General features: G+C 41.1%; 1 protein-coding gene across 3 annotated transcripts in view; it reads right to left on the reverse strand.

Annotated features, from left to right (window-relative positions):
• kiaa0319l (KIAA0319-like ortholog) overlaps positions 1-22,210 on the reverse strand; it is a 94,673-nt gene that overhangs the window by 6,503 nt on the left and 65,960 nt on the right. For all 3 annotated transcript variants that reach the window (XM_061983172.1, XM_061983171.1, XM_072915534.1), the window contains exons 17-22: positions 20,779-20,930; positions 20,509-20,647; positions 17,789-17,948; positions 17,550-17,692; positions 9,723-9,845; positions 9,512-9,602 (exon numbers count right to left, since the gene is read on the reverse strand). In XM_061983172.1, the coding sequence (XP_061839156.1) occupies positions 9,512-9,602; positions 9,723-9,845; positions 17,550-17,692; positions 17,789-17,948; positions 20,509-20,647; positions 20,779-20,930 (808 nt within the window). The remainder of the gene's footprint in view (positions 1-9,511; positions 9,603-9,722; positions 9,846-17,549; positions 17,693-17,788; positions 17,949-20,508; positions 20,648-20,778; positions 20,931-22,210) is intronic.

Raw genomic sequence — 22,210 nt, forward strand, 5'->3', positions numbered from 1 at the left:
CAGTAGAATTGCAGCTTTTTGCCATTTTTACTCTCCAAGATGTTATTACTTGTATGTACTTTGTGCGTGCGTGTTGACACACTCAACATCATGCGCCTCGACTCTGTAGTCACCGCCCCAAAGCGGCACCGGTACTTTTCAACGGTGGTATAGTATCGATTTCAATTGATTAGTACCGTGGATACTTTATTAGTACCGGCAAACCGTACAACCCTAGTTTGTATACAGTGGAATTTGCCCAAGTTGACAACCCATTTATGACTACAGACTCTTCAAGTTTCAATCCACAGTGTAAGCCTTATTCCAAAAAGTGTTGAAATTTTAGACAAGATTTTTAAATCCGTCCAGTTTTGTCGACATGTGCCGTCGTAAATCAACGTCATCATTATCGCCAAGCAGTGTGGAACAACAACATTGCCACTGCCTCGTTACACAGCTTTAAAAACCTGCACAGTGACTTCTTGTTCAGTGCGAAGTAAGCTTCAAGTCATTGTAGTCCATAAATATGACAAAATTACTGCAGCAGCTCTGTAAAATATGTTTACAGAATATAATTTGACAACAGAAGAATATAAATGTGCACAACTATGTTAAACAGTGTTGTGTTTTGGACCAGTTGTTCCTCCCAGGGAATTCAAGTCACAATTCGCTCCCAAGTTCTTTCCGACACTTAAAGCTGAGTTGAAAAACCACCAGAGACAGAATAGGTATTTTGTTGTATACAGGTAAAAGCCAGTAAATTAGAATATTTTGAAAAACTTGATTTATTTCAGTAATTGCATTCAAAAGGTGTAACTTGTACATTATATTTATTCATTGCACACAGACTGATGCATTCAAATGTTTATTTCATTTAATTTTGATGATTTGAAGTGGCAACAAATGAAAATCCAAAATTCCGTGTGTCACAAAATTAGAATATTACTTAAGGCTAATACAAAAAAGGGATTTTTAGAAATGTTGGCCTACTGAAAAGTATGAAAATGAAAAATATGAGCATGTACAATACTCAATACTTGGTTGGAGCTCCTTTTGCCTCAATTACTGCGTTAATGCGGCGTGGCATGGAGTCGATGAGTTTCTGGCACTGCTCAGGTGTTATGAGAGCCCAGGTTGCTCTGATAGTGGCCTTCAACTCTTCTGCGTTTTTGGGTCTGGCATTCTGCATCTTCCTTTTCACAATACCCCACAGATTTTCTATGGGGCTAAGGTCAGGGGAGTTGGCGGGCCAATTTAGAACAGAAATACCATGGTCCGTAAACCAGGCACGGGTAGATTTTGCGCTGTGTGCAGGCGCCAAGTCCTGTTGGAACTTGAAATCTCCATCTCCATAGAGCAGGTCAGCAGCAGGAAGCATGAAGTGCTCTAAAACTTGCTGGTAGACGGCTGCGTTGACCCTGGATCTCAGGAAACAGAGTGGACCGACACCAGCAGATGACATGGCACCCCAAACCATCACCCAACCATGCAAATTTTGCATTTCCTTTGGAAATCGAGGTCCCAGAGTCTGGAGGAAGACAGGAGAGGCACAGGATCCACGTTGCCTGAAGTCTAGTGTAAAGTTTCCACCATCAGTGATGGTTTGGGGTGCCATGTCATCTGCTGGTGTCGGTCCACTCTGTTTCCTGAGATCCAGGGTCAACGCAGCCGTCTACCAGCAAGTTTTAGAGCACTTCATGCTTCCTGCTGCTGACCTGCTCTATGGAGATGGAGATTTCAAGTTCCAACAGGACTTGGCGCCTGCACACAGCGCAAAATCTACCCGTGCCTGGTTTACGGACCATGGTATTTCTGTTCTAAATTGGCCCGCCAACTCCCCTGACCTTAGCCCCATAGAAAATCTGTGGGGTATTGTGAAAAGGAAGATGCAGAATGCCAGACCCAAAAACGCAGAAGAGTTGAAGGCCACTATCAGAGCAACCTGGGCTCTCATAACACCTGAGCAGTGCCAGAAACTCATCGACTCCATGCCACGCCGCATTAACGCAGTAATTGAGGCAAAAGGAGCTCCAACCAAGTATTGAGTATTGTACATGCTCATATTTTTCATTTTCATACTTTTCAGTTGGCCAACATTTCTAAAAATCCCTTTTTTGTATTAGCCTTAAGTAATATTCTAATTTTGTGACACACGGAATTTTGGATTTTCATTTGTTGCCACTTCAAATCATCAAAATTAAATGAAATAAACATTTGAATGCATCAGTCTGTGTGCAATGAATAAATATAATGTACAAGTTACACCTTTTGAATGCAATTACTGAAATAAATCAAGTTTTTCAAAATATTCTAATTTACTGGCTTTTACTTGTATTCTCAAAGCTTTGCCAATATACATTTTGATTGAGACCAGTCTAACCCTAGAACATTCTATTGCGCCCCCCAAAAATGGTCTGTCTTCCCGATCCCACCACCCTCTCTCTCCTCCCATCTCTGTAGACCAAACAAATGCTAGTCTAAACACATTCCAAATAACTCAAGGTTTACACACATAGTATACTTGCTGACAGAGCATCAAGAGAATAAATGGAAAACACGAGCTGTTTTCAAATATGACTAAGAAATGAAAGAAGTACAACTTAAATTCGGATATATGTAAATATCTGCCTCCGACAACAGTCAGCAGTTCACATATCCTTTATCATCATCCACTATTTTTGAAGTCAAAGTCTATTTAAAGGTGCAAAGTTGCAAACTATGGCTAGTTATGATTTTAATTGTGGTTATGTCAACAACCACTTAAGTCAACATCAGGGGCGTCGACATAAACTGGTTGCACCAAACCATTGTAATTGCGGCCCAGCCGCGTCACATGACTAGATCAGTCAGCAAGCAAACATGTTTTATTCAATATCAGTCTAGATCAGGACTATTCAACTACATAATTAAAAGGGCTGCATTTTCAAAAGTGGCCGGACATTGAAATTTGGATGTTTTGTCAGAATGTGGCCCCGCAGGTTATAATCCTTAGATACTGCGTTTACTTAATTGCAAAGTAAGCACATCGGCTCTCACAATGCACTGTCAATAAATTCATTATTCTGCCCTCGCTACTCGTTTCCAGTGTGTGCAGGTTAACAGTGTGAAGAATCAGAAGCTCCAGAAGTTTTGTTGAGGATTGATGTTCCTTCTTTTGAATGATTTTCCTTCCTTAGTTTTATTTATTTACACTTCTTCCTTCATTTAGGTTTGTCAGACTAAAACTATAAACAAAGTAAACATTACAAAAGAATAACATCCATTATATATTTTACATAAATAATGTCCATTGCGTGTTTTACATAAATCAAATAGGTTTAGTGTTAATACATTCACACGATAAACTGCAGATGTTTACGTATATAGAAATTAAACATTATCTACATCTAACTTTGCACACAATGTAATGGGATGTGACTCATCACAATTAAACTTAAGTACTGTTATCGCCCTCTAATGGTCAAATATAGCGCTACATGTATTAAATGAGCTTTGATTGACAGTTACTCTCAGACAAAAAAAAAACACGACCACAGAGTCAGCAATTTCAGTAGAAACAAACTAAATATCTTTATGCACATTATACTTACAAATGTTTGATCAAGTTTTGTGATGAAACTTACAAGTGTGGATTCCTACCACTGTTGCTGCCTGTCTGGATCAATGTGTCCGTCTCTTAAAAGGTCCGACAGGAAACAATGATTTGAGCACTTGCTCGGGGCAGAACATTTATACTTTGTTGTCCGGTCGTCGTTAAAAGTCAGATTTTTGCAATTTATGTTGGATTTTTTCAGGGTTGAATGAGTACCGTATTTTTCAGACTATAAGGCGCACTTACAATCCTTTCGTTTTCTCAAAAATCGAAAGTGCGCCATATAACCCGGTGCGCCTAATGTACGGAATAATTCTGGTTGTGCTTACCGACCTCAAAGCTATTTTATTTGGTACATGGTGTAATGATCAGTGTGACCAGTAGATGGTAGTCACACAACAGATATGCGTAGACTGCAAGATGACGCCAGTAAAAAACACCAGAACTTTAAATATTCCATTGAGAAAATAGAACATTACACACAAACTTTTTTTTTTTGTTATCGCAGCGCTTTTTTTCTTTACACTGCAGGCCGTGAAGCGGTAACTACCGTAATTTTCGGACTATAGAGCCGCACCCACTACATTCTTAGAGGAAAAAACTTTTTTCCCCCCACAAATTAGCCGCACCGGACTATAAGCCACAGATGTATAGGTTGTGAGATAATTTATTTACGCATAAATATTTTATGTTTATTTACATACCTTAATTGTCTGTAACACGGCAGTAAAACGGCCGATCAAACAAAACAGAAGTCATCTTCATGGACCCGCTAGCTTCACAAGCTAGCTCTCCAATCAGCTAAACAGACTCAATAACTCCACGGCGACGCTATGGACGATTACAAGACGGAACGGCACTTGTACTTCCGGCTCAAAAAAAACCCAGCAGGAAACACCTGTAGGCATTTACCTGGCTGTCCAAAAGGTGGCGCCATAACACACGTTTAATCAAAACTATTTGCTTTGTGTTCGTCCGCGAGGAAGAATCGGTATAGCTTGGTTGGTAGAGCGGCCGTGCCAGCAACTTGAGGGTTCCAGGTTCGATTCCTGCTTCCGCCATCCTAGTCACTGCCATTGTGTCTTTGGGCAAGACACTTTACCCACCTGCTCCCAGTGCCACCCACACTGGTTTAAATGTCACTTAGATATTGGGTTTCACTATGTAAAGCGCTTTGAGTCACTAGAGAAAAGCGCTATATAAATATAATTCACTTCACACGGCGCTCAAAAATCTGTCAAAACGTGTACAAGGAGCGCGAAATGGCACTCATTAGGAGACATTATCTGGCATACTGTTTCGCAATATTATGCAAAACCAACTTTTTTTTTTTACCTTCTGGTACCTGCTGATCTGTATTTGGGATCTGCATAAATCCTGAAAATGTGTGCAAGTCCGCTACTGTAGTCAATAAGCTTCTTCTTTTTCTCCATCTTCTAGTTATGGGACATTCATGCTCCGCTGTTGCCATTTCTAACTTAAAGTTGCGTAAAGTTCTTACTTATATCTGTCAGTAGACTCGGTATGAAAGCTCCAAAAACTACCGTTGTAGTGGATTTATAGGATTCACCCACGGAAGTTACGTTTTTAGAGAGTTCCGTCAGGACGGTTTTTCACGGGACACCTTTCCGTCGTTGTTGTCGCACTAGTGAGCCACTGATGAGGACATGTTGCTCCGTTATTGAAGTTGACGAGTAGAAGACGCTGTCGAAGCTGAGCCACGTAAATAAGACCGCCCACAAAACGGCGCATCCTGAAGCGACTGTCAGAAAGTGACTTGAAGATGATCAGTAAAACATCATCTATGCAACATTTTGACCAAAGAACCACCATTACATGTTATGTAGAGTAGACCAGTGTTTTTCAACCACTGTGCCGCGGCACACTAGTGTGCCGTGAGATACAGTCTGGTGTGCCGTGGGAGATTATCTAAATTCACCTATTTGGGTTAAAAAAGTATTTTTTGCAAACCAGCAGAGGTGGGTAGAGTAGCCAGAAATTGTACTCAAGTAAGAGTACTGTTACTTTAGAGATTTATTACTCAAGTAAAAGTAATGAGTAGTCACCCAAATATTTACTTGAGTAAAAGTAAAAAGTATGTTGTGAAAAAACTACTCAAGTACTGAGTAACTGATGAGTAACATATACACACATATCATATATATATATATATATATATATATATATATATATATATATATATATATATATACACATACATACATATATACACATACATTGATATATACAGTATATCATTTATATTTATTTATTTTGCCGTTTTTGTTTACATGTTAAAGGTGTTTTAATGAATATACATGCATGTTTAACACATATAGATTCCTTTCTTTCATGTTGACAAGAATATAAATTGGTGTATTACCTGATTCTGATGACTTGCATTGATTGTAATCAGACAGCAGTGCTTAACGTCCACGTTTTCAAATGCAGGAGAAAAAAAGTTCCTCCTTTCTGTCTAATACCACATGAAAGTGGTTGGTTTTTGGCATCTTATTTGTCCAGCTTCCATATTCGTTTTCACACACTTTACAAGAAATACATTGGCGGCAAATTCCGTAGCTTGCTAGCTTGTTTGCGCTGGCTTTCGGAGACTCTTATTTTGAAAGCGCAGGCGCGATGGAGCGGCACTTTTATTGTGAAGACAGGAACTGTGCAGTCAGTCTTTAGGCTTGTGACGGGATGTACGTTTGAAATAAAAAAGTGTCTTTTTTCCTTCACACTTTTGATTGATTGATTGAAACTTTTATTAGTAGATTGCACAGTACAGTACATATTCCGTACAATTGACCACTAAATGGTAACACCCGAATAAGTTTTTCAACTTGTTTAAGTCAGGTCATGTGACCACCTGGCTCTGTTTGATTGGTCCAACGTCACCAGTGACTGCATCTGATTGGTGGAACGAAGTGAAACGTCACCAGTAAGGCAGGCACTTTGAAGGTCTGTCTGTCAGACCAAAACAAACAAAGCGTGCATTAACAGATCGATAAAAATTAGTAGCGAGTAGCGAGCTGAATGTAGATAAAAGTAGCGGAGTAAAAGTAGCGTTCCTTCTCTATAAATATACTTAAGTAAAAGTAAAAGTATGTTGCATTAAAACTACTCTTAGAAGTACAATTTATCCCAAAAGTTACTCAAGTAGATGTAACGGAGTAAATGTAGCGCGTTACTACCCACCTCTGGTGCTGTCTAGAGCTCGGCAGAGTAACCGTGTAATACTCTTCCATATCAGTAGGTGGCAGCCGGTTGCTAATCACTTTGTAGATGTCGGAAACAGCGGGAGGCAGTGTCCAGGTAAAAAGGTGTCTAATGCTTAAACCAAAAATAAACAAACAGGGGGAGTGCCCCTAAGAAAAGGCATTGAAGCTAAGGGAAGGCTATGCAGAACGAAACTAAAACTGAACTGGCTACAAAGTAAACAAAAACAGAATGCTGGATGACAGCAAAGACTTACTGCGGAGCAAAGACGGCGTCCACAATGTACATCCGAACATGACGTGACAATCAACAATGTCCCCACAAAGAAGGATAAAAACAACTGAAATATTCTTGATTGCTAAAACAAAGTAGATGCGGAGAAATATCGCTCAAAGGAAGACATGAAACTGTTACAGGAAAATACCAAAAAAAAGAGGAAAAGCCACCAAAATAGGGGCGTAAGACAAGAACTAAAACACTACACACAGGAAAACAGCAAAAAAAAACCTCCAAATAAGTCAGGGCGTGATGTGACAGGTGGTGACAGTACACCTACTTTGAGACAAGAGCTATAGTGATGCATGCTTTGGTTATGGTTTAAAGTCATATCCAACAATTGTGACAACGACTTTTTACTGTCAACTGAGTTTCGTTTTTTTAGTGATTTTAGTGGTGTGCCTCCGCATTTTTTCAACGCAGAAAATGTGCCTTGGCTCAAAAAAGTTTGAAAAACACTGGAGTAGACCATAAGGAAGTGTTTTCAATTTTGAAAAAAATGATAAAATGAGGAGGGTGTGTTCTAACTATCGTGGGATCACACTCCTCAGCCTTCCCGGTAAGGTCTATTCAGGTGTACTGGAGAGGAGGCTACGCCGGATAGTCGAACCTCGGATTCAGGAGGAACAGTGTGGTTTTCGTCCTGGTCGTGGAACTGTGGACCAGCTCTATACTCTCGGCAGGGTCCTTGAGGGTGCATGGGAGTTTGCCCAACCAGTCTACATGTGCTTTGTGGACTTGGAGAAGGCATTCGACCGTGTCCCTCGGGAAGTCCTGTGGGGAGTGCTCAGAGAGTACGGGGTATCGGACTGTCTGATTGTGGCAGTCCGCTCCCTGTATGATCAGTGCCAGAGCTTGGTCCGCATTGCCGGTAGTAAGTCGGACACGTTTCCAGTGAGGGTTGGACTCCGCCAAGGCTGCCCTTTGTCACCGATTCTGTTCATAACTTTTATGGACAGAATTTCTAGGCGCAGTCAAGGCGTTGAGGGGATCTGGTTTGGTGGCTGCAGGATTAGGTCTCTGCTTTTTGCAGATGATGTGGTCCTGATGGCTTCATCTGGCCAGGATCTTCAGCTCTCACTGGATCGGTTCGCAGCTGAGTGTGAAGCGACTGGGATGAGAATCAGCACCTCCAAGTCCGAGTCCATGGTTCTCGCCCGGAAAAGGGTGGAGTGCCATCTCCGGGTTGGGGAGGAGATCTTGCCCCAAGTGGAGGAGTTCAAGTACCTCGGAGTCTTGTTCACGAGTGAGGGAAGAGTGGATCGTGAGATCGACAGGCGGATCGATGCGGCGTCTTCAGTAATGCGGACGCTGTATCGATCCGTTGTGGTGAAGAAGGAGCTGAGCCGGAAGGCAAAGCTCTCAATTTACCGGTCGATCTACGTTCCCATCCTCACCTATGGTCATGAGCTTTGGGTTATGACCGAAAGGACAAGATCACGGGTACAAGCGGTCGAAATGAGTTTCCTCCGCCGGGTGGCAGGGCTCTCCCTTAGAGATAGGGTGAGAAGCTCTGCCATCCGGGAGGAGCTCAAAGTAAAGCCGCTGCTCCTCCACATCGAGAGGAGCCAGATGAGGTGGTCCGGGCATCTGGTCAGGATGCCACCCGAACGCCTCCCTAGGGAGGTGTTTAGGGCACGTCCGACCGGTAGGAGGCCGCGGGGAAGACCCAGGACACGTTGGGAAGACTATGTCTCCCGGCTGGCCTGGGAACGCCTCGGGGTCCCACAGGAAGAGCTGGACGAAGTGGCTGGGGAGAGGGAAGTCTGGGCTTCCCTGCTTAGGCTGCTGCCCCCGCGACCCGACCTCGGATAAGCGGAAGAAGATGGATGGATGGATGGATGATAATATGACCCCTTTAATAATCCGGTGCACCTTTTGTATGAAAATAGACCTGAATAGACCCGCTTATCAGCAGTGCGCTTTATAATCCGGTCACCCCATGGTCCTAAAAATACGGTAGTCCACTTCTACTCACCCCACTGCTGCTTCATTGTGACACATATGCCTCAGTTTCCCCCTGGGGGTTGGAATGAGTACTGCATACATGAGCCACCCTCGTTTAAAAGGTTTAATCAAGCCAATTCCTGTATAGAGTTGGTAGAGTGGCCGTGCCAGCAACTTGAGGGTTCCGGGTTCGATCCCCGCTTCCGCCATCCTAATCACTGCCGTTGTGTCCTTGAGCAAGACACTTTACCCACCTGCTCCCAGTGCCACCCAAACTGGTTTCAATGTAACTTAGATATTGGGTTTCACTATGTAAAAGCGCTTTGAGTCACGAGAGAAAAGCGCTATATAAATATAATTCACTTCGCTTCAATTTGGGTGATGTTCGGCGGGCCAAATGAAAAAAGCTTGTGGCGGGCCGCCAGTTTAATAGCCCTAGTCTAGATGATTAATCAGTAATTAAAAATGTATCACACATTATTTGAAAATGGATCTCACCTGTCACAGCAACACACCACGCCCCAGACAACCGTCGCCACAGCAACCACAATCATAAAGGAGGCTATGGTCACATACAGTACACTCCACTCTGAAAATTAAAAAAACAAATGCAAGGCTAGTAAGATGCGACTTGAGGGTCATTTAACCATAACTTGGACTGTGTTTGAAAGAGCACACTCATGTCGGATGATCATGCGTTTCATCTTACCACAATTGCTCTCTGCATCGCCCAGCTGGGCCCTGATGATGTTCTCCATCCAGAAAGGCTGGCAGACACAGCGCCGCGTGAAGGAGTCACACTCGCCATGACTGGAGCAGTTGAGTTGGCAGACTGAGGATGGAGAGGCGACCAGATATAATAATAGGTTTAGGGTGGATCTAGTAAGTCTTCGTTGGCAGTGTTTTTCAACCTTTCTTGAGCCAAGGCACATTTTTTGCGTTGAAAAAAATCCGGAGGCACACCACCAGCAGAAATCATAAACTCAGTTGACAGTAAAAAGTCGTTGTCGCAATTGTTGGATATGAATTTAAACCATAACCAAGCATGCATCAATATAGCTCTTGTCTCAAAGTAGGTGTACTGTCACCACCTGTCACATCACACCCTGACTTATTTGGACTTTTTTGCTGTTTTCCTGTGTGTAGTGTTTTAGTTCTTGTCTTGCGCTCCTATTTTGGTGACTTTTTCTCTTTTTTTGGTATTTTCCTGTAGCAGTTTCATGTCTTATATTTACCGCATCTACTTTGTTTTAGCAATCAAGAATATTTCAGTTGTTTTCATCCTTTGTGGGGACATTGTTGATTGTCGTGTCATGTTCGGATGTACATTGTGGACGCCGTCTTTGCTTCACAGTAAGTCTTTGCTGTCGTCCAGCATTCTCTTTTTGTTTACTTTGTAGCCAGTTCAGTTTTACTTTCGTTCTGCATAGCCTTCTCTAAGCTTCAATGCCTTTTCTTAAGGGCACTCACCTTTTGTTTATTTTTTGTTTAAGCATAAGACACCTTTTTACCTGCATTTACAAAGCAATTAGCTACCGGCTGCCACCTACTGATATGGAAGAGTATTACACGTTTACTCTGCCGAGCTCTAGACACTCAACAACAACACATTTGCAGACTATAATTACTGGTTTGCAAAAAATGTTTTTAACCCAAATATGTGAATCAGCACCTCCAAATCCGAGTCCATGGTTCTCTCCCGGAAAAGGGTGGAGTGCCATCTCCGGGTTGGGGAGGAGATCTTGCCCCAAGTGGAGGAGTTCAAGTACCTCGGAGTCTTGTTCACGAGTGGGGGAAGAGTGGATCGTGAGATCGACAGGCGGATCGGTGCGGCGTCTTCAGTAATGCGGACGCTGTATCGATCCGTTGTGGTGAAGAAGGAGCTGAGCCGGAAGGCAAAGCTCTCGATTTACCGGTCGATCTACGTTCCCATCCTCACCTATGGTCATGAGCTTTGGGTCATGACCGAAAGGACAAGATCACGGGTACAAGCGGCTGAAATGAGTTTCCTCCGCCGAGTGGCAGGGCTCTCCCTTAGGGATAGGGTGAGAAGCTCTGTCATTCGGGGGGAGCTCAAAGTAAAGCCGCTGCTCCTCCACATGGAGAGGAGCCAGATGAGGTGGTTCGGGCATCTGGTCAGGATGCCACCCGAACGCCTCCCTAGGAAGGTGTTTCGGGCACGTCCGACCGGTAGGAGGCCACGGGGAAGACCCAGGACACGCTGGGAAGACTATCTCTCCTGGCTGGCCTGAGAACGCCTCGGGATCCCCCGGGAGGAGCTGGACGAAGTGGCTGGGGAGAGGGAAGTCTGGGCTTCCCTGCTTAAGCTGCTGCCCCCGCGACCCGACCTCGGATAAGCGGAAGAAGATGGATGGATGGATAGATGTGAAATTAGATCATCTCCCCATGGCACACCAGACTGTATCTCATGGCACATTAGTGTGCCGCGGCACAGTGGTTGAAAAACACTGTTCTATGGAACTTACATACAGTACTTGCAAATAGGGCTGGGCGATATATGGAATATACTCGATATATCGCCGGTTTGTGCGATATAGAAAATGACTATATCGTGATATTCGAGTATACGTTCTCACGCAGTTGCTTTCAGCTGCGGGAATTACACTGCAGGCTCTTCTCACTCTTTCTTGTCTCTCATTCTCACAGAGACATAAAACAAGCGCACCTTTTTACATACGTATACGCTAGAGATGTCCGATAATATCGGCCGATAAATACGTTAAAATGTAATATCGGAAATTATCGGTATGTTGTTTTTTTTTCATTATCGGTATCGTTTTTTTTGTTGTTGTTTTTTTTATTAAATCAACATAAAAAAACACAAGATACACTTACAATTAGTGCACCAACCCAAAAAACCTCCCTCCCCCATTTACACTCATTCACACAAAAGGGTTGTTTCTTTCTGTTATTAATATTCAGGTTCCTACATTATATATCAATATATATCAATACAGTCTCATACCTGCCAACTTTTGAAATCAGAAAAACCTAGTAGCCAGGGTCCAGGGGCCGCAGGCCCCGGTAGGTCCAGGACAAAGTCCTGGTGGGGGGTTCAGGCTTCGCCCCCCGACGCAAAATGATTATTAGCATTCAGACAGGTTAAAATGTTGCTAAAAGCATCACTTTTCTATCAGTCACAGTGACTTTTCAAAACAAAAATATTACAGCAAAAATCATATGGGTTGATTGACATGTTTATTCTGTAAGCTAACTTCAATAGTTTGAAATGATTTTGACAGTTAATGCCAGTTATCCTGTCAACCTTTCACAAGACTTCAATTTGTTAATTGAAAGTATAAACAGTATAAACACTTTTTACAGTAAACAAATGGTAAAACAGTACTAAACAATTCCATTAAAAAAAAAAAATTGGTGTCATTATTAACTTTCTGTCCAAGCTTGTATAATCTACTGCCTTGTTCAATTGTAAAAAATATTCTGTGCCTAAAATTCACATTTCTATCACAATTATCATACTGTAAACATGGTAAGCTAACTTCATTAAAATTAATAGTCCTGTCAATAGCATGGAATTACAATTCAAATGTAGTTTTTTTGTAAGCCTTTCAAAAGAATTCAAAATATGAAAAATTAATGAAAATTAATTTAAGCCATCAGACACTTGAAAAGTGGCACATCACATCTCTAATGTAATCATTTGAACTTTTCAACACAAATAGCACTGCAAAAATATTAAGGACATACTTCTGTATTTTGGTAGTTATGCTGTCAACATTTAACAAGATTTCTTCAACTTGGACTTGAAAGCATAAATAGTATAAACACTTTTAACAGTATAACAGTACTAAACAATAACATTGGTGTCATTACCTTTTTGTGGCTAAAATCCGAAAAACGTTGAAAGTTTTCCACTTGTATCGCTAGCAACGGCATTAGACTTGTGTTTTTTTGTCCCAACGTGGTCTTTTACATCGCTATTTCCTCCGTGTCCGATCGAAAAATCTTGTCTGCACAAGGTGCATTTCGCGTAGTTTTCACCCTTTTTGGAACGGATAATTATTCCCGGATAGGCTTTTGAATATTCTTCACGGAATGACTGCAGTTTTCTTTTCGGTTTAAGACTCGTTTGCGATTTTTCTCTGGCTGATTCCATGATCGTTCGCTCGTTTGGAAACAATGCCTCGTGCTTGGCAGCGGTGCTATAAATAGCCTCGCGCATTTAAAAAAAAATTTTTTTTTTAATTAATGAAAAACTGTATTTTTTATCACTGCAACCGTAACCCGGAATAGGTTGATGAAAACCGTACTAATTACGGGAAAACCGGAGTAGTTGGCAGGTATGTTATACCTTGCTGTTGTTAAAAGATAAACAAAACACCACGTCACTGACTTTACTTCGGGGAAAATAATAAACAGCTGTTTATTCATTTTGGGAGTGAACAGAGTTGTCAGAACGCTGGTTTGTAATCTATTAATAAAGTTTCACTGACCTATCTGTTTTGTTGACATTCCCTTTAGCGCAGCTCCATCTAATGGATGCATAGGTGCGCCTTATAATCCGGTGCGCCTTATATATGAACAAAGTTTTGCAATATGCCATTCATTGAAGGTGCGCCTTATAGTGCGGAAAATACGGTATTATTATGGTGTGTGTGTAACCCCTTGCTAAATTCACTGTAATCGTTGCGATATCAAGCCTCCTGGACTCTGCGTTGTGTTTGACGTAATGATGGAAATGAGACTTGAGTGATGTTATGGACACCGTTTACTTCCTGATGTGGAATGGAAGGTGCGTCGGTCAATACAGTGAGTCTCTTTACAACACACTATGAAAAATAATACATCAAATTAGCATCGTAGCTAATTGGCTATTTAATTGTATTGGAGCAGTGCTCCCCAACTCACCTCGATCATGGCCATACTAAACTGACGGATGTAATGCCAGTCCAGCCCATTTGTAGCCCATGTCTGAGAGAGGGCGCTATTGAGCACTCACATAAACCCTTGTTGGAAATACATACAGTAGTAACCTGTTACTGTCATGTCTGTGTAATCATGTTTTGTTTTAAGTCATGTTTTGTTTAGTTTCTGGCTTTTCACTCCCTTGTCTAGTTTGCATGATTACCCCATTAGTTTCACCTGTTCCACGTTTGGACTCATTGTGCACTCTTGATTGTCACCATAGCAACCCATTAGTTTTCACCTGTCACGTCACGCACCTGTTTCACGTCTTGAGTCACGCACCTGTTTTCGTTAATCATGTGTGTAGTATTTAAGTTCAGTGTTTTTCAGTTTGTCTTTCTGACGACCTCACCACATTTATGCTCTGTCCATTCTTTCCATGTCCATTCTTCATGCAACTATTTTTGTCCAAGCCAAGTAAGTTTTTGTTCCATGTTTATAGTCTTTTTGTTTTTCATAGTTTGTTCTCCGCCACTGTGCGTGCTTTTCATTTGTACTTTTTTGCTATAGTCTTTTGGTTTCATAGTTTATTCTCCGCCACTGTGCGCGCTTTTTGTTTGATCCTTTTTTTTTTGTATTTATAGTCTTTAAATAAATCATGTACCTTCATTCCCGTCTCGCCCGTGCCAACTTTCCGTTGCATCCCGGAAAAGCAAACACCCAAGATCAAGTCATGACAGTTACATGTGTATAAGGACCGCTAAATGGCACCTATTAGCAGACCTGGCATTTTGTTTTGCAATATTATGCAAAACCAACTTTTCTTACCTTCTGGTACCTGCTGATGTGTATTTAGGATCTGCATAAGTCCTGAAAATGTGCGCGAGTCCGCAATTGTAGTCCGTGCCGACGCCATAGTCATAAGCTTCTTCTTTTTCTCTGCCTTCTTATGTGGCATTCATCTTCCGCTGTTGCCATTTTAATATAAAGTAGTGTAAAGTTCTTACTTATATCTGTCAGTAGACTAGCTATGAAAGGGCTACAAATTGTAGTGGGTTTACATTACTCACCCAAATCATTATTGAATCAAAAGATACTGAAATTCCACGACATAGTGAATTAGCAAACAGCTAAAATTATACACAAAGCAAACTATAACCTGCTACCCAAGAATGTACAACAATTCTTCTCAAAAAAAGAAGAGAAATATAATCTTATAGAGATAAATGCAATTTAAAACATTTGTACGCACGTACAACACTTAAGACCTTCAGTATATCAGTATGTGGAATTAAATTATGGTATGGATTAAGCAAAGCAATCAATGTACTAATATGATCCACTTCAAGAAACTCTTCAAACTTAAAGTGTTTACAAAGAAGAAGAACCATGATAAACATTCTGAATGTATTTCATCCATCCATTCTTTCATTCTCAAAATAATCTTACTTATCTCATCATATGAAATATAACTTACTTCACCAATGATTTATTTATTTTTATTGTGATTACTTATGGAGTATATGGTGAATAAATTGAGAACAGGAAGTGAACAAAAGTTTTAGCAACTTTTATGTAAAAAAAAAAAAAAAAAGGGGTAGGATTAAATAAGCTCTGCTTCTTCCTACTCCTTTTCGAACATGTTGAAAAGAGAAACTGGAAATTGTGATGCATCATGTTGTATGCTTACATGTTCGAAATAAACTCAAACTCAAAGACCTTTAGTTCTTAGAGGGTTCCGGTCGGACGGTTTTTCACGAGAGCACATTTCCGACGTTGTTGTTGCATTACTGAGCCACAAATGAGAAGATGCTGCTCCGTTATTGATTTAAGTAAAGTTTGAATGTCATTAAAACAGTTAGCGCCATCTTCTGACACATCGGCAGTGCGCCTTTTAATCCGGTTTGCCGTATTGTCCGAAAAATACGGTATTTCACACAGTTTTCTGCAGGTAAAACTATAATTATTCTCAATAAAAGGGCGATCTGGAACGGGTTAATCGGATTTGCAGTATTTCCTTTGGAAAAAAAATGCTTAAGTATTTATACGATTGGGTCTTCAGCGGACCTTTTAGAACAAATTACAAAAAAACAAATAGAAACATGAGGTACTACTGTACATGCCAAACAAGGAAATGATCAGAGGTGGGTAGAGTAGCCAGAAATTGTACTCAAGTAAGAGTACTGTTACTTTAGAGATTTATTACGTACTCAAGTAAAAGTAAGGAGTAGTCACCCAAATATTTACTTGAGTAAAAGTAAAAAGTATGTTGTGAAAAAACTACTCAAGTACTGAGTAACTGATGAGTAACATACACACACATATCATATATATATATATATATACACACACATATATATATATACACACACACACATATATATATATATATACATAATGTATATATATATATACACACACACACATATATATATATATACATATATATACACATATACATAATGTATATATATACACACACACACTTATATATATATATATATACACATATATATATATATATATATATATATATATATATATACAGACATATATATATATATACATACATTGATATATACAGTATATAATTTATATTTATTTATTTTGCCGTTTTTGTTTACATGTTAAAGGTGTTTTAATGAATATACATGCATGTTTAACACATATAGATTCCTTTCTTTCATGAAGACAAGAATATAAGTTGGTGTATTACCTGATTCTGATGACTTGCATTGATTGTAATCAGACAGTGGTGCTGATAACGTCCTCGTTTTCAAATGGAGGAGAAAAAAAGTTCCTCCTTTCTGTCTAATACCACATGAAAGTGGTTGGTTTTTGGTATCTTATTTGTCCAGCTTCCATATTCGTTTTTATACACTTTACAAGAAATACATTGGCGGCAAACTCCGTAGCTTGCTAGCTTGTTTGCGCTGGCTTTCGGAGACTCTTATTTTGAAAGCGCAGGTGCGATGGAGCGGCACTTTTATTGTGAAGACAGGAACTGTGCAGTCAGTCTTTAGGCTTTTGACGGGATGTACAGTTGAAATAAAAAAAGGATCTTTTTTCCTTCACACTTTTGATTGATTGATTGGAACTTTTATTATTAGATTGCACAGTACAGTACATATTCCGTACAATTGACCACTAAATGGTAACACCCGAATACGTTTTTCAACTTGTTTAAGTCAGGTCATGTGACCGCCTGGCTCTGTTTGATTGGTCCAACGTCACCAGTGACTTCATCTGATTGGTGGAACGGAGTGAACGTCACCAGTGACTGTATTTGTTGAAACGCAGGCACTATGAAGGTCTGTTTGACAGACCAAAACAAACAAAGCGTGCATTAACAGATCGATAAAAATTAGTAGCGAGTAGCGAGCTGAATGTAGATAAAAGTAGCGGAGTAAAAGTAGCGTTTCTTCTCTATAAATATACTCAAGTAAAAGTAAAAGTATGTTGCATTAAAACTACTCTTAGAAGTACAATTTATCCCAAAAGTTACTCAAGTAGATGTAACGGAGTAAATGTAGCGCGTTACTACCCACCTCTGGAAATGATCCAGTAGGAGTCAAATGCAGACACCAAATGTGTTTGACCCCCGTCAGGCACTATTAGTGAATTATCTTAAAAGAAGTGCAGTACTCACTGACTGTGTCCACTCGCCGCGTCTTGTAAATGAGAAAGTCGTTCTTCTGTTTGCGTAGCTTGTTGCGCAGGCTGAGTGCAACACTGTGGCCAGACAGAGGAGGGCGCCCTGGACCGCCTGACACCAGGAAGACCAATCGAGTACTAAGATGACAAAATAAGCAAAAGCAGTATTTTAAATATGTAGAAAAACGTTCACAGAAAATAATAAAACTAATTCCTCCTCCTGTTACTGCTCACCTTTGCTCATTGAATGCGCTGATCTCTCGAACAATGATGTCACTATCAAGCACGCCCAGCAACACTCCAACCTGGCGCAGCAGCATGTCACGTTGGCGGTGGGAAACCTGCGTGATGGGCACCTCCAACACCAGCTCCACCTGGTCACGCTCCCACGGGTCTGACAGACAGATAGTGGGAAGAATACGGTATGAAAAAGTAAATACCGTATTTTTTGGACTATAAGTCGCAGTTTTTTTCTCAGTTTGGCCGGGGGTGCGACTTATACTCAGGAGCGACTTATGTGTGAAATTATTAACACATTAGCGTAAAATATCAAATAATATTATTTATCTCATTCACGTAAGAGACTAGACGTATAAGATTTCATGGGATTTAGCGATTAGGCGTGATAGATTGTTTGGTAAACGTATAGCATGTTCTATATGTTATAGTTATTTGAATGACTCTTACCATAATATGTTACGTTAACATACCAGTTGGTTATTTATGCCTCATATAACGTACACTTATTCAGCCTGTTGTTCACTATTCTTTATTTATTTGAAATTGCCTTTCAAATGTCTATTCTAGGTGTTGGATTTTATCAAATACATTTCCCCAAACAATGCGACTTATACTCCAGTGCGATTTATATATGTTTTTTTCCTTCTTTGTTGTGCATTTCCGGCCGGTGCGACTTATACTCCGAAAAATACGGTATATATCATTTATGCACATACAAATTGGCCCCCCCAGGCACATTTTTTCTCTCAACGTGGCCCCCCCGAGTAAAGATATTTGCCCAGCTCTGGTATAAATGAAGAGAAACATTTGTGTTCAAGAATCAGATTTTTTAGAAAGGCAATGCTCTGTTAAAGGGGAACATTATCACCAGACCTATGTAAGCGTCAATATATACCTTGCTGTTGCAGAAAAAAGACTATATATTTTTTTAACCGATTTCCGAACTCTAAATGGGTGAATTTTGGCGAATTAAACGCCTTTCTATTATTCGCTCTCGGAGCGATGACGTCACGTTGTGACGTCACATCGGGAAGCAATCCGCCATTTTCTCAAACACCTAGTCAAATCAGCTCTGTTATTTTCCGTTTTTTCGACTGTTTTCCGTACCTTGGAGACATCATGCCTCGTCGGTGTGTTGTCGGAGGGTGTAACAACACGAACAGGGACGGATTCAAGTTGCACCAGTGGCCCAAAGATGCCAAAGTGGCAAGAAATTGGACGTTTGTTCCGCACACTTTACCCACGAAAGCTATGCTACGACAGAGATGGCAAGAATGTGTGGATATCCTGCGACACTCAAAGCAGATGCATTTCCAACGATAAAGTCAAAGAAATCTGCCGCCAGACCCCCATTGAATCTGCCGGAGTGTGTGAGCAATTCAGGGACAAAGGACCTCGGTAGCACGGCAAGCGATGGCGGCAGTTTGTTCCCGCAGACGAGCGAGCTAAACCCCCTGGATGTCTTGGCTCACACCGTCCCTTATGCCACCGAAGATGATCAAGAGAAGAATATCGACCCTAGCTTCCCTGGCCTGCTGACATGAGGGTATGTCTACAGAATATATTAATTGATGAAAATTGCATGTTGTTGCCTAATGTATTTCATATGCTGTAAACCTAGTTCATAGTTGTTAGTTTCCTTTAATGCCAAACAAACACATACCAATCGTTGGTTAGAAGGCGATCGCCGAATTCGTCCTCGCTTTCTCCCGTGTCGCTGGCTGTCTTGTCGTTTTCGTCGGTTTCGCCTGCATACGGTTCAAACCGATATGGCTCAATAGCTTCAGTTTCTTCTTCTATTTCATTTTCGCTACCTGCCTCCACACTACAACCATCCGTTTCAATACATGCGTAATCTGTTGAATCGCTTAAGCCGCTGAAATCCGAGTCTGAATCCGAGCTAATGTCGCTATAGCTTGCTGTTCTATCCGCCATGTTTGTTTGTGTTGGCTTCACTATGTGACGTCACAGGAAAATGGACGGGTGTATATAACGATGGTTAAAATCAGGCACTTTGAAGCTTTTTTTAGGGATATTGCGTGATGGGTAAAATTTTGAAAAAAACTTCGAAAAATAAAATAAGCCACTGGGAACTGATTTTTAATGGTTTTAACCCTTCTGAAATTGTGATAATGTTCCCCTTTAAACACACATTTAGAACCTTTAGCATATCAGTATGTGGAATTAAATCATGAAATGGATTAAGTAAAGAAGTTTAAAATTGTACTGATATGATCCAGTTTAAGAGGTTGTTCAAAATAATAGTGCTTACAAAGTACAAAGAAGAAGAATTATGAGAAATACTTTCAACCTTATTGAAAATAAGATATTCTTCATCTCAGTATGTTAATAATGACTGAATTAATTAATTACATATTACAAAACTGTTGTGTATACTATTTCACAGATGTTATTTTATTATATAAAAAGGTCAGTAAATGATTCTATATATTTGTAAACGCTCTGAAGTGGGAAAGGGGTAGGATTAAATAAGCTTTGCTTCTTCCTACTCCTTTTCGGGCATGATGTAAAATGAAATGATATGAAATTGTGTGATGTATTATGCTGTAAGTGTGTTCATGTTCGAAATAAACTAAAGAAAGAAAGAAAGAAAACACTAATGTGGTATACTATGGAAGAATGCCCTCATAGAGGCAATAAAGCTATGACACTATGGTTTCTATGATGGTGTGTCTGTGCATTTGTGTGTGTACCTGCTTTAACTTCCACTGTGCCGTGGTCAGTGCTGCTTTGACCTTTACTGTCCGTTACAGTCAGGGTGAATTGGTACTTGCCCTCCACCAGGTTTCCCAAAAACAAGACTGCTTGGTGATCGGAGTTTTTCAGCACATCCTGAGGAAAAAGCCGTCTTCATGATTGCACATTCAACACATTTGTCCAACGTTGGCAGTTATAAGATTCTCAGATTCTAAGGCGTCCATTTTCATGAAAACTATCAACAAAGTAATGATGTGTTGGCTTACCCCGGCCGCGGGGCTGCCGTCGTCTCTGGTCCACAGGTAGCTGATGCCACCTTTGTCGTCGGTAGAGTGAGATCCATCTAGGGTGGCTGTTCGCACGGGCAGGGAGACGGAAGGACTGGAAACCACGTGCGCCACGGGAGGCTGGTCCAGTTCTATGGAACGTGAAATTGGGTACGATTATTTTGCGGATTCCAGTGTTCTAAAGGCTGTCACTGTCATAAATATCCTGTTTCAGAAGTTTTAATAGATACTCAGTGGCCTAGTGTTTAGAGATCGGTCGGTTGTGAGTTCAAACCCCGGCCGAGTCATACCAAAGACCATAAAAATGGGACCCATTACCTCATACTTGCCAACCCTCCCGGATTTTCCGGGAGACTCCCGAAATTCAGCGCCTCTCCCGAAAACCTCCCGGGACAAATTATCTCCCGAAAATCTCCCGAAATTTAGGCGGACTCAGGTCCGCCCACAATATAAACGGTGTACGGTACCTGCCCAATGACGTTATAACTGTAGAATGATCGAGAGCGAGTTCTTAGTTCCTTATATGGGTTTATTGTTAGGCAGTTTCATTAACGTCCTCCCAGAGCGGTAACAACACACAACAACAGTCATGTTTGGTCTGCCGTAAAGCAGTTCGTCTGCCGTAAACAGCAATGTTGTGACACTCTTAAACAGGACAATACTGCCATCTAGTGCATTTGATGAAAGCACTTTTGTGCGTGCCACACAGCAATGCATCATCAGAGAGGGTGTTCAGCATGGTTAGAAAAATAGTGACAGAGAATAGAACAAGGATGGACAATTCAACCCTTAACTCAACAAGTATATGTGTAAATAAATGAACACTGAAATTCAAGTATTTCATATATATATATATATATATATATATATATATATATATATATATATATATATATATATATATATATATATTAGAGATGCGCGGATAGGCAATTATTTCATCCGCAACCGCATCAGAAAGTCGTCAACCATCCGCAATCCACCCGATCTAACATTTGATCAGAACCGCATCCGCCCGCACCCGCCCGTTGTTATATATCTAATATAGACGATGCAAGGCATTAGTGAGGTTATAAAGCTTTTGCCTGTCAAAGAAAGGAGACTGATCCAATGCAGCACAGACATTCGCGTGCCACGCTGTCACGACCCAGACGCACACCAGTGCGCAATCATATGGGCCCGACGCTCCAGCGCCATCCATTTTCAGGGCTAGTTGATTCGGCAGGTGGGTTGTTACACACTCCTTAGCGGGTTCCAACTTCCATGGCCACCGTCCTAGCTGCTGTCTATATCAACCAGGGTGAGCCCCACCCCTTTCGTGAGCGCACTGCGCGCGGAGTGACCCCTGTTACGCGCCCCCGGCAACAGGGGTGGCGGGCAGGTAAGCTGCGCGGGCGGAGCGCGCGGAGTG

Source organism: Nerophis lumbriciformis, linkage group LG21 (genome assembly GCF_033978685.3).
Source record: "Nerophis lumbriciformis linkage group LG21, RoL_Nlum_v2.1, whole genome shotgun sequence".
Classification (NCBI taxonomy): domain Eukaryota; kingdom Metazoa; phylum Chordata; class Actinopteri; order Syngnathiformes; family Syngnathidae; genus Nerophis; species Nerophis lumbriciformis.